This window comes from Otolemur garnettii, unplaced genomic scaffold (assembly GCF_000181295.1).
Source record: "Otolemur garnettii isolate 467f Iridium unplaced genomic scaffold, OtoGar3 scaffold00015, whole genome shotgun sequence".
Taxonomy (NCBI): Eukaryota; Metazoa; Chordata; class Mammalia; order Primates; family Galagidae; genus Otolemur; species Otolemur garnettii.
In genome coordinates, this window is record NW_003852410.1 from 28,949,306 (window position 1) to 28,968,571 (window position 19,266).

Genomic DNA, 19,266 nt, shown 5'->3' on the forward strand with positions numbered 1-19,266 from the left:
GATGATGTTTTCAAGTACATGTACACTAAAAACCAAAACACGAGCTGATTTTCTTGGTACAACAATTACATCTCAATAAAATTTCTTTAAACCTAAAAAAAAAAAAAAAAAAAAATTCAATTGAAATGTAAATAAAGATGATCATTCACTTTTACAAAGGCTAAGATAGAGTTCTATCCTGACTCATTCAACATTAAAGTTGTACAAAGAACCTGAGTCCCATCTGCTCCAAGTAGGTGGCCCTCAAGAGTCATTAAAATTATCTTTTTAAAATTACAACTCAGCAAGAGCAATCCATTTTGTGCAGCCGGAAATTATTGTCCAAATGCCCATCTGCATGTCCTTTTAAGAAATGTAGTTCAACAGAGGAAGTGCTGGCTCCTTGGGGAAATCATTCTCATCTTCGGTGTACATATGCTGTGCTACAGTTAATCAGACAAATTCTACTGATGTTCCTGGCACTAGGGCATGATTGAATATTTAACAAACAAATGTTTCTGAGCACAGAAGACAAATGGTTCAAGAGATTTGAGACTTTTAAAAAATATATATTAAGTTAAATCAAAAGCATTTTGTACTTGTTCTTCTGAGAAACAGATGAACAGATGATTGGAATGTGAAAATGGCATGACAACTTCTTTGCCACTCTGACAAATTACATTCACTTGCTGTACAGGTTTTCAGCAGCTAAATGATAAACCAAAAGGGAAAAAGTGTTTGTTTTTTTCAATCAGATCATAGTAAGCTAAATTCTCATGCATATAATATATTTATATGTCATATAGCAAAATTAATCTCAAAACACACTGAGCCCAAATGAATTACATATGTGAAATCAATAAACATCATTTTATAAAAGAAGTAAAAGCATTACTAAAAAAGGAATAGGGTTTTGCCAGTGTTCCACTTCTAGTAAATACTGTACTATGCTTTTTGTTTTTGTTTTTATTTTTGTTTTTGTTTTTGTTTTTGTTTGAGACAGAGCCTCAAGCTGTCACCCTGGGTAGAATGCCATGGCATCACAGCTCATGGCAACCTCCAACTCCTGGGCTTAAGCAATTCTCTTGCCTCAGCCTCCCAAGTAGCTGGGACCACAGGTGTCCACCACCCACCTGGTCATTTTTTGGTTGTAGTTGTCATTGTTGTTTGGCAGGCCCAGTCTGGATTCGAACCCACCAGCTCTGGTGTATGTGGCTGGCACCTTAGCTGCTTGACCTATACTGTACTATTTTTTATTCTCCATTCATTTCCTCTCTGAATAAGAAGTTGACCCAAGGCAAATAAAAATATTACTTAAATTTAGTATCATGTCATCTTTCCTTTCTCAGTCATCTCAATTCCTCTTTTGGAATCTGGGATAAACCAAAATTAGTGGTTCTGAGCAGCCAGGGTAAACAAGCCCAGACTCTCTAGTTGTTTGTCCTTTCTATAAATTTAGAAAAGCATGGAAACATATTACTGTGGAAATACAGTGCAACCACGAGAACACTCACCAGGGTACACAACTAAATCCATCTGCTGCTTGGCTCATCTTCAAACCAAAGTATATCTTAGGAAAAATGCAGGATCAATGTCCATGTACACACTCGTGAATATTTCCAGTAATAAAAGAGCTGCTCATGGCAAGCAAAAAGAAATGTTTTATACCTGAGTAAACTACTGGAAGGAACAAAAGGCTATATACTCTGACCCACTGCAGGTGGAAAAATAGACGTCTTACCACATGCATTTAAAGTATTTTCAAAATGATGTAGCAAACATGTAGTTTTCTAAATCCCAAAATGGTACATCTATAATTTTTTTAAAAGCATCTACCTTAGGATGTTATTACTTTTTAGATATCTTCTCTCAGCCATTATACTTTACACCTTTTGAAGGTAGTGTCTGTGTCCTCACCTGCATATCTTCTGTAGTGTCTAGAAAATGACTTACCCAGAGTAGGATATTAATAAATATTTATTGAATTCTTATTGATTGCAAAAATGTCTTTATTCTACCTATGTCATGTGCAAAATATAGGTCTTTGGTTTTTATTATGAAAATGTGGCAGAAATGAATGGCTACGGGGTCTTTTTATCACAGGCATCCCACTGCCAGTTTATATATAAATTATAGGAAATTAAACTGTATTTTTTTTAATTTGGAGAAAAGATAGCCTTGTCTAGAAGCCAGACCAAATTAAAAAGCATCTATGTAAGTTCCACCAATACTTTCTTCAACTAAGACAATAGGGATGTTTGCTCTATTTTTTGTTTACTTTCTTCTTTACATAAGACTAAACTTTGATTCTTCTCTTTATCTTTGTGAAAAAAATATATATTGCAAGAGTCACCACTCCCATCTCCTAGTAATTTAGAACACTGGGCATTTTTCAGGTATCTCTGGCACTCTTTCAAATTTTCTGCCCAAAGCAGAATTATTTAACCTTATGAACATGCTCAGGGTGTCCAGAGTGGTGGGGAAAGGCAAGCTCACTCAGGGGCCTACAGCAGAGAGGGTTGCCCCACGTCCAAAGCCAAAGCTATACAGGCATTGTTATGAGTGCAGAAATATCCTCACCCTTCTTAGGTTTTCACCTGGGCCACAAAATAAGGGAGGGCCCACTGATTGGCATCCAGTTACCATCTTTCCTTTTCCTTATGTAGGAATCTGAAAGATAAAGTTTCCCCATTGTTTATTGTCTGTGTGTATGTGTATATGTGTGTGTGTGTGTGTGTGTGTGTGTGTGTATCAGAAGACCAAGCTGGCATTAACAAAGAAAATATATGCCCTAGATGAATACCAAAAAAAAAAAAATGCTTAAGAAAGATCCTTATAGTCTGCACTTCTCATCTTTTATTATAGACATGTAAGCTACTTCTTAGGAGAGGTCTTAAGACCCAAATGTACATACTTGAGCACACAGTGGTCTGTCAATCCCAACTACTTCCCACAAGAAGAAAAAATTGTAACATGACAGAGTTACAGATCTCATAGTCCACATAAGAGATTTCCAGAATTACTAAGCATGACATACCCTGCCCTGAGATACTGATTTGAGCTCACAAATCAGACCAGCTTCTCTGTCATCACTGCCGTTGCCTTCATGTGGGCACCTCAGCATTTCTAATAATAATACAGTAGTCTACTGATTGGCCTTCATTTCTGCTCTTGCCACAAACCACCACAAACACTTCACCAACAATATTCACAAACTCCTCATACCCGTGGTTTCTGTTTTGAGTCACTGTGGCATTCCCCCACTTCATATCATGCCTTGCCTCCCCGTTGCTTTCCGTATATAGTCCCTGGGTGTCAGGGATTACGTTCTGGTGTACCATTACATTCCTGGTATCTGCAGCACCTAGAGAAATACTTGGCCCATGAAGCAAAAGAAAAGAAGAGAGCTAGAATGACGGCAGATGACATAGATCCCTTCTAATGAAAAGCTTTCATAAATCTCTTCCCTGTCCCGTGCCCAACCTAGTGCAGACTCTCTTCCCTTTAAACATACTTACCTTCTTCTGAAAGGGAAACTTCACCTTAAATAGTTTTTAGATGTTGAAGGTGTATGACAGCCAAATTTTCAAGAAGAAATGGAACAGTTCAATTAGTCACCTAACTATTTTGTTTAAAAATGATGGATATTTGGTTTTGTGTGGCTATAAACAGAAGTGTAGAGGAATAGCTTACTGAAATTGAATATTAAGATATACATTGTAAGACACCAAATTATGTCTTCAAAATGTACTCTGCTTTTATTTTTTCTGTATTCTACGCTTATCATTTAACACCCATTTGTTTATTATATATTTAAATAAATTAGTCAAATTGGAAAAATCTACCATGGTAGGTACATGCAGTGATCCACACAGCTATTTCTTAACATGTATTAATTTATAACAGAATACCAATTGAAATGGCACTATGTTTCTTGTTTTCTTTATTTGCTTTCATGGCCATTGATTTTATATATATTCTCAGATTTTAAGAATTTAAACTTTTGCTTTCTTATGGATAATCATAGAACTATGCACTATAAAATTCTAGCTTTCACTTTCAGCTTTCCAAGCAATTGTATTTAATGAGTGTCATATTTTTTTGAAAAAATACACTTTAAACTGAAATTTCATGTAAGAAAAATACTTTATGAAACATATTCCAGTATCTATTGATCTTGGGCAATAAAACTGCCCAACAATAAGGCAAAAGTGCTTTGCTAGACCCACTTGTATTTACAGAACCATTTTTCTGCTTAAATCAGGCAACTACCATTATTAGTTCTAATTATTTCTTTTCCCATGGAGTTAGCTTATCAGGAACTCAATGTGTTTGATTCTTAGATGTGGATCCTCTCTGTTTAGCTGTTCTTTGGAATGAATATTAATAACTATTTTTTAAATGTTCTCTTGCTATGTGTGAGTAAAAACTATGCCTTATCCAGACCAGATACCATATAGCAAGGCATTTTAGCAAATGATTTATACCTATTTGCATTGGTATTTTCAGTTATTCATATTTTCTTTGCAGATTAAACTATATCTGCTTTTGTTTTATTCATAGAATATATGAACTTATTAAGAACTTCTGCTCAATAACTGACCACAAATTTCTGCTCAAAAAGATTTTCACTTTGTTCCCCAATGTAGGGTAACCACAGTACCCAGGGTTCTCCAGGCCCAACAACTAGTTCTTCGGGGTTAACTCAGTTAACATTAGAGAGCGTGCTGGGGAAGGCAGCAAGGCGGACAAGTAAAGAATATCTAAAAAGTGCCTACACAGATGAGGAAGCAGCAGAAAGCCAGAATTCCTTGGCGGAGCAAGTAGATAGAAACAGCTTTCAACCAAGTATGTTGCCTACACCATGCCTTTCTCCCCCTGGAACAAGGTGTGGATCCTCTCAGAAAACTCCAGACACCCTTATCAAAGCAAAGAACCTACCAGCTCATCAAGTACCAGCTTCACAAAACAAAACCTCCCTAAAAGAAATCTCAGGGGAAAAGCTGAGACCGATCACTGAAGTATGTGTAAGTGGTTTCGCTGTGGTTTCCATACGTGGGCAATACATCCTGCTGTGTTCCATTCTGTTCCACTTCACGCACGTTTTTAGCAGTATCTATTTTTCATCATTTGGGTAATCAGTAATATATTTTTTCCCTTTCTGGTGTATTTTATTTTGGTAACAGAAGCTTTTGAGTATACTGCACATCCCAAGGATAATAGAATACCTCATGTTTTTAATGAGAAAGATAATTATGTAATTTTCATCATAATAGTCATTTTTTATTTCCTAGTTACTTCCCATAATTTCAGTTATCACTGCCTGCAAATTATAAATGAAGATCTTATTTCTGAGCCAAAAGCTTGCCAGTTAAATTGACAAATTTTCAATAACAATCTACATTAGGAACCATAAAAACATCATTATTCGATTCACTTTCTGGTCTCACTGCAGCAGTTCCCCAAATAATAAATGGTCGGAGTGAAGGTTAACAGTAAAGCAGTTTCTTTGAATAAATCCCTAGGCTAGTTTGGTGGCTATATTCATGTCCATCAGATTGATTTTTTCTTTCCTGCATTAGTACTTTTCTTCCCTCAATTCCCTGATAAGCTATACGTGGAAACGAGACAAGTGAGTCTATGCAGAACAAATGACACTTACATTCCATTTTTTTAAACATTAGAGATTTTCTCTATGTATCATATTCTAAGTATTCTCTGTAAGTCACAATGTAAAGCTTTGATTCAATTATGTTCTAAGCCAGAAAGGGTGGATTAACTGTTACTTAGCCCAGGTGATAAACATATACACCGTTACTGTTGGCAAAGTAGAAGTAAAATATTTCTTGAAATTCACCATGTGCCAGTAACAAAGCCCTTTTCCATGAAGCATTTCATTTAATCCTTACAATGATCCTGAGAGATAGAGACTATTAGCATCCTATTTTTCAGATGAGGAAAGTGAGGTTTAGAATGGTTATGGAATTCAAAGACAAGAGCTGGTTAGTTGAAGAGGTACAACTTGCACTTAGAGTAACTCTAGACCACTTATACAACATACTGTGCTGCAGAAATGTCTTAAGTCCTATAAAAGTGATAGCCTCTCCTCAAGGAACATCCAAAGATAAAACTGAAATGTATCCTTTTTATATCACACGTGTGTGCAAATGTGTGTATACACAATTAAATGGCAAATGGCTGTGGGTGATCTAGGATAAAAGTTTCGGTAGTTTTTTTGCATGTTTTCATTCTTAAAAATATTTTTGAAAAAAGAAACTTGTTCTGCCTAAGTGTGATTTTTTTTCCTTTGGGGTGGTAATGAATTTGAATGTAGCTGATAAACTAGCCCTGTGGATTTTTTCTACAATGCTGCCTCTATTGACTGCAGCCCATACTGAGCTGCCAAAACCATAATCATAACAAGGCTTTGAGGAGCATTCCACTCAGTTTTCTCCCTAATTTCTTGGCCACTACCTTCTATTAAATAGAGTTTGTCATCCCATATATCCATAAAATTGTTTATTTTCAATCTTTTTTATTTTTGTGTAGAAATAAAACCAATGCACAAAGATAAGCTTGGAAATTTCAGTCATAAATGAACTTGAAGTACATGGCCACTCTTACAAAGTACACTGCCTTAAAAACACTGCTATCTAATAATGTCAGGAAATAAAAAGAACAAAGAAACAAAGTTTGGAAGGAGAGCAGGGGACTTGCTCTCACCCATTCTCTTCATTTAAGAGGCTTTTAGTGTAAGGCAGTTCCCAGAACCCATTTGGATTATTTCAGAAGATCCTTTCTAGCTGCTCTCTGCAGATATAAAGCAAGAGCCTTGACATGCCTCTTCTACCTTACAGGGACTCTGAGAAATTACTGTTCCATTGTACATCTAAAGATATGACTCGGAGCAATCACTTCAAAGGAATCTTCAAGAAGGGGAAGGAGCTTTATTTTTAGTAAGGGGATGAAGGCACAAAGGCCTTGCTTTCTATCCATGCAGAGAAGTTTGACCTCAGTGTTAAAACTCAGACTAATAAAATGTTGTCTCTCTAACAACCCACATGATCATAACCATCAATGGCTCACATATTTGTGAATGTAGTCATCTCAGTTTAATAGAATGTAAAAATATTGATGGCATACGACAGTCTGCCTCATTTCAAAGTGAATTTACAGTAGGAATGAAGTTTTCTTCCAGAGACAACTTTTAAAAGGAAGTTCTTGGTCATAGTGAAAGGGTTCCAATAATCGATTTTTCTATTGGGTTTTTGCAGCTAAGAATTTGTGAAAATGAGTTTTCTAAATGAGTGTTGTATTCTTACTAAGTCACAAATAGATTTTTCCCCAGATCCCAGAGATTCCATGGAATTACTTTTGTCTAGTAACCATAATGTAATACTTTACTGAGGTTGAATTCATACAACATGGAATTCATCCTTTTAAAGCAACAATTTAATGGTTTTATTTATTCACAGCATTGTACAACCATTACCACTGTCTAATTTGAGATCATTTTCATCTTCCTAAAAAAGGCCTCATACCCAGTAGCAATCACTCTTCATTATCCCTCCTCCCAAACTCTTATTAACCAATAATCTACTTTTTGCCTCAATGGATTTGCCTGTTCTGGACATTTCATATAAATGGAATCATCCAATATGTGACCTTTGATGTTTGATATGTGACCGTTTATGTCTGACATCTTTTATTTAGCATAATATTTTCAAGGTTCATCTATATTATAGCACTTTATTTCTTTTTATGCCTGAATCCATGGTATGGATATGCCATATTTGGTGTTTGTTTGTTTGTTTGTTTGTTTTTGCAGTTTTTGGTGGGGCTGTGTTTGAACCCACCACCTCCTGCATATGGAGCCGGTGCCCTACTCCTTTGAGCCGGCCTGCCATATTTGTTTATTCATCTATCAGTTGGTGGACATTGGGTTGTTTCTACTTTTTGGCTGTTGTGAATGATGCTGCTATGAACATTTGCACTCAAGTTTTTGTGTAGATGTATGTTTTTGATACTTTTGGTTATATACACCTAGGAGTGGAATTGCTGGGTTATACAGAACTCTACATTTAACATTTGAGAAAATACCAAACTGTTTTCCAAAGTAGCTACACCATTTCACATTCCCATCAGCAGAGAAGGAGGGTTCCAGTTTCTCCATGTCCTAGTGAACACTTCTTGTCTGTCTTTTGTATTTAAGCCATCCTGTGGGTGTAAAGTAGTATCTCACTATGATTTTGATATGCACCTTCCTAATGACTAATGATTTTCAGCATCTTTTCATGTGCTTCTTAGCCCTTTGTGTATCTCTTTCGGATAAATACCTATTGAAATACTTTGCCCTCTTTAATTAGGTCGCCTTTTTATCGGGCAGTTGTAAGAGTATTTATTTTGGATAAAAGTGCATTGGATATAGGATTTGAAGATATTTTCTCCCATTCTGTGGATTGTCTTTTCATTTCCTTATGATGTTCTTTGAAGCCCAAAAGTATTTAACTTTGACAAAGTCCAGTTTATCTATTTTTTTATTCTATTGTTTGTACTTTTGGTAATGTCTAAGAAAAAGACAAAAGATATTGTCTTACTTTTTCTTTTCCAATCAAGATGCCTTTTATTTCTTTTTTTCTTATCTGGTTGTCTCCACAAATAGATGTAGTTGAATGGAAATTTTTCTTTATTTTAAGGTAGCTAAGATTTAATACTTCAATTATGGTGGCCTGAAGTATTGAGCTCTAACACAGACATGATGAGTTTAATCAGACCTAGTAGGATACTATTAGTATGGCTCATAGGAGATGGACTTGATGCAACAAGAAAACCTTGAGAATTATCTGCAGACAAGAAGTCCTTCTAATATAAATGCAGGTGTGAAAGTACCTTTCTTGGCTAGCACTATGATTCATATTATATATTTATAGCATCTACATGTTGGGGATTTCTATCACCAAAGCTGTGTCTCTAAGCTTAAGGCCCTCCAAGTGATGGACTTTGGGTATTTGGGCTCTATTGCCGTTTTTTTTGCAGTTTTGGCCAGGGCTGGGTTCGAACCCACCACCTCCAGCATATGGGGCCGGCGCCCTACCCTTTTGAGCCACAGGTGCCGCCCAGCATCTCCTTTTCTGTGGAGCACCTACCAAGCCAGATTTTCTCCCAGGTGTAAACGTACAACACTGACTAAAATAGATAAAGCCTCTCTCCTCAGGGGTTACACATAGGTTGGGAGATAGACAGGAATGTATAAACTATGATAAGGGCTATGAAAGACCACAAAAGGAACTTAGCCATCATGGCAGTGCAATCAGGGAATTATAAGTGGGCATTGCATACAAAATCTATGCTCTTACAAAATGCCATTGTGAAGCATCTTTGTGGCAAAGGAAAATTAAAGGCTTTTATAAGAGGAGGTATAGGATGACTGTCCTAATACCCCGATATGGAAGATTCTTAAGGAATTCATACTGAAAGTGATTTGCTAACTTCTTGATAAACTACTTCTTTGCAATGTTTTATTCATATTTTAATAGAGTTGTCTATTATTAGGTTCAAATATTTTTAATTAAGAAAGAAGTACAGCCCCTGGGTAATGTTGCAACCACATAGATAGCTGGTAATTAAACTTTTTCACACATCTAACTGCATTCAGAGAATTTTGAATGAATCATTTAAACCTTCAAATGTCATTATGTCCTTCTTTAAACAAACAAACAAACTTATGTAACAGGCTTTGTAGCTCCAGAAAAAGTTTGAAAAATGGTTAGTTTCATAAGAAAGACAAATATGCTACCAATTATAAATTCAGGTAGTCTTTTTAGAGAAAAAAGGGTGATGTTTTATTGTAAAAACAATTGTAAAATGAATCATAAAACTTTTGACTTTAATCTTCACATCTCCATTTTTTAAAATCAAACTGAATTATGGAAGGATGTTTTAAAAGATATTTAAGGCCATGTGAGCAAATTTTTTCTTTGTCAAACTGTTTCTTTTGGATAATGTATAAGGATTAGTTTCATTGCCTCCCTGACATATTTAAGCCTAGTATTGGAGTAAGGAATGTGTATAATCATATTTTTATAACGTAATAAAAGTCTGTGTAATTTTTGCTCTACAAACTTGGAGGAAAATGAATTTGTAAATTATTTTAGAATTTTAAAATCCTTGTTCCATTATATAAAGTTCTTCATTTTCTAGGGTATATAATACTCTTTGTTCAAAGGGAAGCCATCTGTGTCTCTTTGAATGTGCCTCTCAAGTATGCCATTTGCAGCTGTTTTTCTAACAATACCGCATTGTTTGAAGAATTCATAAATGTCTTTCTGACCTCTTACTTCCTTCAGCTACAACAATGTAGCATTGTTTTAAAACACCTGCTTCAGGGTCAGGTTGCCCTGTGTATTGGGTATACGTTCATTGCCCTGGCCCAACTGTGCAGGTTCACTTAGAGGTGACTCTCCTTTAGCAGTTTTCACCACGTGCAGCTGCTAACCTTATGCTGCCCTGGGCCACCTGATAAACAGCCTTCCCCAAACAGGATCTTCTGTCAAGTCTATCTACATTCATTCTTCAAAACTGAAAAGTCAGAAGCAGCAGACAGCATGGCTCAGGGCACCAACTTGAGTCAGACAGACCTGGATTTGAGTCCTAACTTTGTTTTTGTGAACTTGGACACATGTGTTAACCTCTTTGAGCCTTGGTTTATCTGATCTATAAATTTGAGGTAAATGATAACTATTCCATAGGGTTATTTTGAATGTTAAAGGAGATAGTTCATGTAGAATACCTAGCCCATAATCCAAAGGATTCTTTCTTTTATCTCACATTCTAAAACAAATGAAACCTTTCAATTTCATAAAATTCCAGAAACTAATCACAGTGCTATGTCGTTATGCACTTCTTGCTCTCTGTTATAGCTGAACTAAGTGCTAACACAGAGTGAATAACCGTTTCCCTGTGCACTTAACACATTGGTGTTGTCTCAGCAATATCCTGAAAAGAGAAAACTACTTATAAAGCAGGAAGTGATGTCTCTCTGATCTTTTCCCCCAGAGACCACCCTCTGGGTGCCTTTCTTGATCACAGAGATCAATTTTAGATGTGCAGCTTTATGGTTGATGGGCTGAATTGAATTTGGGTAGAACTAATAGCATTTTATAAACAGTGCTAACCATAGTGCTAACCATGGTGAGAATGTTTCATCTACTAAATTGGACATTTCTACTAATTAATAATAGCTTTTGAAAAACAGTCTGATATTTGATGTTTTGTCAAAACAGCACTCTTCCCTTGACAAGGTCATTGTCTCAGTTTTATTGTCAGTGTACTAGTGAGGATATTTGCTGACACCACAGAATTTGGTGATTAAATAACATTTGTGCTTCCAGCAAAGTATGTGAATTAGGCATAGAAATCTCCCAGGTGGAACTTTCTCCTAATACCTTCTTTTTAAATATTTTATCAGTCTGAACTTTTGCTATTGCTACAAAGAAGTTTGGTTTTTTTACTTTCTTTTTATCTAGTGTTTACTTATTGACAAAGGCAAAATGGTCTGGAGTAGAAGTATTTTAAAATAATTTAAATGGAATTATGGGCCCAATTTTGGGTGATGATAGGGAATTGCAGAAGTCATTAGGACATTTTTATATCTCCATTTCTGAGCAGCTTTATATGTAAACAATGTGCCAATACTCTATGAAGAGGAGTGCTTTCAAGTTCTCAGAAGTTCCAGAAAGTGTAGGTAGAAAGACTTGATAAAAATTAATAATGTCAAATGTATGAGTCAATGAAAATATGTTGGCTGTCTAGCCAAACACACTGCAACGTTTCACTGTCATTCTCCAGTTTTCTAATGAGAAGGTTAGCATCCTACTCACCAAATGTTTATTAAAGGAATCTATCTCTTCTGATGGCTTGGTTTTTCACAATTTTAAGTATGAGCAAGTCCTACTTGCCATTTTCCTACATTATGAAAGAGGGGCTAGGCTGACAGTATTTCATAAACACTCAAAGATCAAAGTTTTTGACTCAGAACCTCTTATGTAACTTCAGTGGTCTGGAGTGTCTTCCACATGCCAGGCCCTCTCCAAGCTTCTCCATACTTTATCCATGTCCCTCTGATGAGGGACCTTATTCCTCTTTGACAGACCACAAGGCAGAGAGGCTTTCCTGTACTCACATCTACTAAGTAACAAAGCATAGTGTTAATACCAGGAGTTTTGGCCACAAGAACCAATATACCTTCCACTAGTCTGGGTTGCCACCTCTGATTAGAATCCACTAAAAAAATTCTGCAATCACATGGCAACTTAACTTCTATTTCTACTTTAATCTTCAAAGTATTTTAATATGCAAAAAAGCACACTTTGATGTTGATGTTATAATATCTGTCATTACCATATTACAATCAAACATTCTAAAACAGTTCAGACTTAAAGTTATCATCTTTACATTCTAGAAACATCAACAAATGAAAGTTGGCTTACCTCTGCTCTTTATAGTTCTATAAATAATCTCAACAATTATTTTCCTCCTAGCTCTTTAAATAATAATATTACATTACCATTTATTGAATGTCTACTGTACTTGTCCCACATATAGTTGCCTTGTGGATATGATGTCCTTGAATATAATATGAATTATTTTTACTAGATTCCTTCTATTATATACTCAATTGTTAATCTTGGGAAGTGCCCTGAAATCAGAAGATACATGCTGGAAAGTTAAAAATTATTTTTCATCTCACTTTAAGCTTAGTAAAAAGAATTTAGCTGTATTTGTGAGAGGATTATCAAGGCAAAATTTATGGAAATATACTTTTACTTAGGTCATGGATTAAAAGACTATTCTATACAAATGTATACATCAGCGTAAGGTTTTTTATGACATAAAAGCATAAGTTTATTTTGTATTAGAAAGAGGGAAGAGTCCAGAGGAAGAGATAAGAGAAAGAGAAAAGAGAACAGAGAGCAGGGAAGATGGGGGACAGTGTGAAGATCTTTTTCAATTGTAAAGATCTTTTTAAAAATACTTCCATGCTAAAAAAAAAAAAAATACTTCCATGCTTCTCTTAAAAAGAGAGAGAGACATGTAATGGGATGGGAAGTGATCTATTTACAAGGAATTTTGCCACTATTGCGTTTAATTACCCCAGAATTCTCTACTCAAGACATTCTTAAGGGATTGGTGCATGTAGATAATGAAGTATGCATTGAGTCTGGGTTTTGCTATATCTCCAGGTCACATGCTGAAATGTTTGTGACAGAATTTCAAAGGCAGCAATGGGTCTGGTTATGTTGCGGTCCATATGACTGCCATTGAAATAAAATGTAATCTAGATTATGACCAGCTAGTTATTTCAAATGGCCTAATTCATGATTTATGCTATGGAATTTGACATAGCATCTCTTAGATTTAACAAAGTTTTTCAGTGTTTTTTTTTGTTTGTTTGTTTGTTTTGGTTTTTTGCAGTTTTTGGCCGGGGTTGGGCTTGAACCTGCCACCTCCAGCATATGGGTCTGGCGCCCCACTCTTTTGAGCCACAGGCACCACCACAGTTTTTCAGATTTTTAAGGTGTAATCAGTACTTTGTATGCTGAAGGGGCATGCCGAAAGCTCCCATAAATTGCAAAGTAGCATGTGTCACTTCCAGCTTATGTTTGTGGCTGTCCTCTTCATTCTGGTTCTAAGTGGACCTGTGTACGCAGTGAATCAGGACAAACTCTTGTGGATGATACATAGCTCAGGAACTTGAAACAAGTTCTCAGGAATGCTCGTTGGTAAAGAGAAGCCCTGGAACACTAATTTACCATCAGCTATTTAAAATTTCAGTGTGGAGATTAAACACTGTCTGCAAATAACAATAGAGGGTAAATTAATCCTCAAATTAAAATGGTGATTAAAGTTTAAAATCAGCTTTGGCAAAGTGGACTTTTTATACTTTTCTTGCTGTAATGTTGATGTCCAAAAGAATTGCCAAACTTTCTAATGGCAGCTACGGAACTTGCAATAATAAATGTAAATTTGAAAACTACTAGCAATACAGACTTCCCACCTACATTTATGAAATGCTTTTTTTTTTTTACACTAAGATTATGCAGAGCGAATTGCCAATGATTAGCAAGTAATCACTTCCTGGGAAACTTTTTTAAGCCCTAGACCTTTTTGTTATTTTTGATCACAGAGAAGTATGCATTTTGTAAGTATACCTTCTGATGAATTATCATAAACTCAATGCACTCATACAACCACCATCTGGATTAAGAAAAGAATGATACTGGCACCCCAGAAGCCCCACTGTGCTCGATTCCTGTTACTCATCCTTCCTGCCACTGTCTCCTCACAACTATTCCCAAGATCTGTTTTACCAGCATATACTCCTTTGTGTCTAACTTCTCTCTCACTTAGCATTTTGTTCATGAGATTCAATAGATTAGTCAGTTCCCTGCAGTATAGTGTTCCACTGTGTGAATATAAAATCATACATTTACTCATTCTAATGTTGATGGCCATTTAGGTAGTTTCTCTTTGGCAGCTTTTAAGGATATATCTGTCAGAAGAATCTTAGACTTTTAATGGCGTAGGCAGGTGTTCTGATCCATTTTCTGTTGCTTAGAACACTCGAAACTGGGTAATTATAAAGAAATGCAACTTATTTTTTATAGTTATAAAGGCTGAGAAGTTTAAGGTCAAGGGGTCACATCTGGTGAGAGACTATAAGAGAATCCTGAGATGGCTCAGGGTCTCATGGGTGAGGGGGCTAAGCATGCTAATGTGCTAGCTCTGGTCTCTTTTCTTAGAAAGCCATCAGTCCCATTCCCATGATAACTCATTAATCCATTAACCCATTATTCTATTAATCCATAAATGGATGAATCCATTCATGAGGGCAGAGTTCTCATGACCCCATCACCTCTTAAAAGCCCCACCTCTGAATATTGCCTTAGAGAGGTTCAAATTCAACATGAGTTTTTGGAAGAGATAGACATTTAAATCATAGCAGCATGGAAGAGAAAGCCATTTGGTTTTATAGGGCTTAGACGATGAAATCATAGCTTTTTTCATCCTTATTCCTTTGAAATAGTATTACTGATTTTATTGTAAAACAGTAACGTGGGCCAGGTGCACTGGCTCACTCCTATAATCCAAGCACTCTGGGAGGCTGAGGTGGGAGGACTGCTTGAGCCCAAGAGTTGGAAACCAGCCTGAGCAAGAGTGAGACCCTGTCTCTACTAAAAATAGGAAAAAACAAAACAAAACAAAATTAGCTGGGCAATGTGGCAGGTGTAGTCCCAGCTACGTGGGAGGCTCACTTGAGCCCTAGAGTTTTGAGGTTGCTATCACCTATGATACTATGGTACTCTAGTCTGGGGCAGCAGTGAGACTTTGTCTCAAGAAAAAAAAAAAGAGTAATGTATAAATATTACTTCCTAGTCTACTTAATGATTGTTGCTGAATATAAGCTCTGTACTCCCGTTGTCCCCATGTTCTCCTATTGATGGAGTGCTGCCACATTCCCTTCTGCCCCTTTGATGCCCAGCTTAGAGACCATCTTCTCTATTAAGTCTTAACTGATCCTAAAGTGACCTCTCTTCTGAAATGCCAGTTCATTTTGTTTATCTCCCTTCCCTTGGGTTGCCTTTTATTTTACATTCTAACAGCCACTACTCCCTTTGCTATAGTGCTTTTTTTTTAAGTTACACCTGGTATAATTTAAAAGAATACCGAAATAGGGATTATTTGATAGACCTTATAGTGAAAGTTTTGCAGCATGATATCTTCTATGCCATGGATATCAGGCACCATCACAATGAAAACCTTATTCTGAACAGGAGTCTCACAAATTTTATAGGGTTCAGAACAAAAATGCCATTCCGATTTTCTCCCAGTTCTGTTCCCCTCCCATTCATAAAGAAAAGAATGAGGTTCTTGGTCTGATTCCATGGGCATGTCTCATTTTTCTTCATACCATCACTGTAAATTTAGCCTTGTGTCACTCACAGTTCAGTGGAAACTGTTCTTATCTGAGGCTCACAAAATTCTATAGGCAGGTTTTTGGTTGACTAAGCTATTCTGTACTAAAATCTTGAGAATAGAGATCAGGCAAAGGGCAACAAGTTGAAAGCTTGCTTTTGTTGTTTTACATTTTTGCTGGAGTTATCAATTTTCCTTTTAATCAGTACATATATCAAGGTTCTGTGTGATTGGTAAAGTATACTTCAACATATGCTACCTTATTTTAGTCATTTCTCTATAGCTCTCAATTGCCCTTGCAAGATATAAGGCCTATGAAAGCAGGGGGCATATCGTCTTTGTCTTTGTAACTTCTATGGTTTAGGCTCCCAATAACATCTGGAGAAAGATTATTGAAAATGAACAACTTTGAATGGCTTAGTGAGTAAAGGACTTGCCTGAAAGTGTGAACACAGAATTGTCGAGCCTTTGGCCCACTGCCTTGCCTAAAACAAATCTGATTGATTATGTTTCCCCTCTTTCCTACAAATATTTTGAGATGAAATTGAGTTATACATAAAATTTTGAGCCTTTCAGGGATAGAATTACCTCAGGCACTTTGCCTCTCAGCAGTTGCATAATTTAGTTGATGACTTCTTGTGCTGGAGTCCACTTTAATGTGAAGACTTTACTGCAAGGCTTCTTTTAAAAAAAAATTAATGAATGATTTAGCCTTTCTGGTGATTTTGAAATGGCTTAAGAATTGCAAATCAAAAATGTTTCTGAGGACTAAGTTAATTACCTGTCTTTGTCACCAGTTGCTTTATATGTGACCCTGAAGACAGTTGCTTTCGTCTCTATGCTTGTTTTTGGCTGCCTCTTCCAGGATATGGCCAGAATACATTTTACTGTTGTATGAAATAAAATCATGGAAAGAGAGAGTTCTAAGCATACTTAGTACCAATCGTGGCTGGCATGAAGTAGGGTCTCAGTAAGTATCTGTGGAATAAATTCATGCATCAACCCCTCTATTCCCACCACTGCAGATCACTGCAACATCCCAACTGCTTTAGTACTGCCTGCCTACCAGTGGTGGAATCCCTCCAAAGGCCACGTATTTTGTCAACAAATTTCATTATGATCAAATGCCACCTTTAACATCTGTGAGGCTTCTATAATGCTACTGGGCAGTTAGTCACATCTGGAAGCATCTTAGCCATATCTCTTTTGTAGTGTAGATTATAGCACATTATAATTCCTGTTATCTCATACCTCTTTTACCTCCCTTTCTACACTCCATGAGGACAGAGGTGGATCTTGTTTTTTTGTGCTCCCAGCTCTTTTGTACTCCATGCACTCTTGCATAGTACAGGACAGACAAAAGACTAGAAGGAGAAAGACAAAGACAATAAGAGAAAAAAAAAACGTGGAGTGCATATACTGATTGCCAGCTCAGTGGTCTCTTAAGAGGGCTATGTTCACCCTAGGGAGTGTATGCCAAAAACAAACCTTTTGAATTCAAGAAGACAATTTTAAAACAATTTTTATATGTCAAACATTTTCATTTCCATTTTTGGTGTATGTTTTGTACCCGACATACTATTTTAGGATTTTTGTACAAGTGTTTAACTTATAAATAAACATATTTTAAAAGTCAAACATCTTCTGTTAAAGGTATAAATTGTAAGTTTAGAGACCCCCTAGTATAGCTGTTTGTCAGGCACTATGTTAACCATATGATATAATAGTAATTCATATCCCCTGAGATATATACTATGGCCCTCATTTTGTAGATGAAGAAACTGCGGAATAGAGAGGCGAGACAAGATTCCCTTCATATGAGGTGGTAAATGGTGGAGCTAAGGCCCAGGCTCAGATTTGTGTGCCTTAACCTCTGCCACATCCTCTCTTACTCTTCTGCCCAAGCACCCAGGGTTATTGTTCTTCAGTCGCAGTACAGGAATATGGAATGATCAGATGGATGATTCAATCATACTAAATACATGTAAAAGCTTTCTTCTTAAGAAAAATTGTGAAAATGAAAATAAAATGTTATTTTTCATTGTCAAAGCATGAGCTAAATAACTTAGCTATTGGCAATGATGAGCTAAATAACTTAGCTATGTGACACATTAGGTTATTTAATTCCATTTCTTTACAGAAAAACAAAAGTAAGGGACAAGTCAAATATTATTTATATACCATAAAATTTGCTCTTTAAAGTGTACAGTTTAGACGTTCTTAGTATATGAACATCATCATGACTAAATTTTAGAACATTTTCACTATTCCAAAAGGAAAGCATATACCCACAACCAGTCACTTCCCATTTCCTCTCCCCCAGCTCCTGCCATCCACTAATCTACTTTCTTTCTCTGTTTGCCTTTTCCTGGGCATTTCATATCAGTGAAATCCCACGATATGTGAGACCTTTGTGTCTGACGTCTTTTAGTTAGCATAACATTGCAAGGTTCACGCAGATTGTGGCAGGCAGGTAGGCATCAGTCCTTTATTACCCTGAGATGTGTTCCCATATATAGATAAAGCAAAATACATTTTATCACTTGATGAACGTTTGGTTGTTTTCACTTTTTCCTTTTATGAATAATGCTGCAAAGAACATTCACATACAAGTTCTTATTTCATCATTTATTTTCAGTTTTCTTAGTATATGCCTAAAAGTGAATTGCTAAGTCTCATGGTAACTCTGTTTAACATTTTGAGGAACTACCAAACTGTTTTCTAAAGCAGCTATGACATTTTGCATTCTCATAAGCAATGTCTAATGATTTTAATTTCTCAATATCTTCGCTAACACTTGTTATTATCTATCTTTTTAATTATAGCCACTTTCTATCTCTATGTATATGCCCAGGGGCTATAAAGAGTGTCTCATTGTGGTTTTGTGTTTCTCTAATGACAAGGACAATGAGCATCTTTTCATGTGTTTATTGCCCCCTTTGAACTTAAATTATTTCTATTTCCTTTTCATTTTAGCATGTTTTAGTGGAATATAAATCTTGTTGTTCTTGCGATACCTGTTTTGCTCTAAGAACTCTCAAAGCATATCAGATGCTCGTGAAATCTCTTATTAAAGGTTGTATGGTCTTTCATGGTGCCAACCTGATGGCACTATGAACTATAAGGATTTAAGTGAATTTCCATTGGCAACGTCCCAGAAAAATCTCCACATCACACTCAAATAATGGTGATGGTAATGCTTTATTGAAAAGCATTTAGGGGATTCTGGGAAGATGGCTGACTGGTAGCAACCCTGGTCAGAGGCTCCTGAACAAAGGAAGAAAAACTGGTTGGAATCAGAATCTATGAAGT

General features: G+C 36.2%; 1 protein-coding gene across 2 annotated transcripts in view; it reads left to right on the forward strand.

The window, feature by feature from the left end:
• Positions 1-19,266, forward strand: part of CUNH3orf67 (chromosome unknown C3orf67 homolog) — a 303,013-nt gene that overhangs the window by 199,351 nt on the left and 84,396 nt on the right. For both annotated transcript variants that reach the window (XM_023510707.1, XM_023510708.1), the window contains one exon: positions 4,629-5,006. In XM_023510707.1, coding sequence (XP_023366475.1) covers positions 4,629-5,006 — 378 coding nt within the window. The remainder of the gene's footprint in view (positions 1-4,628; positions 5,007-19,266) is intronic.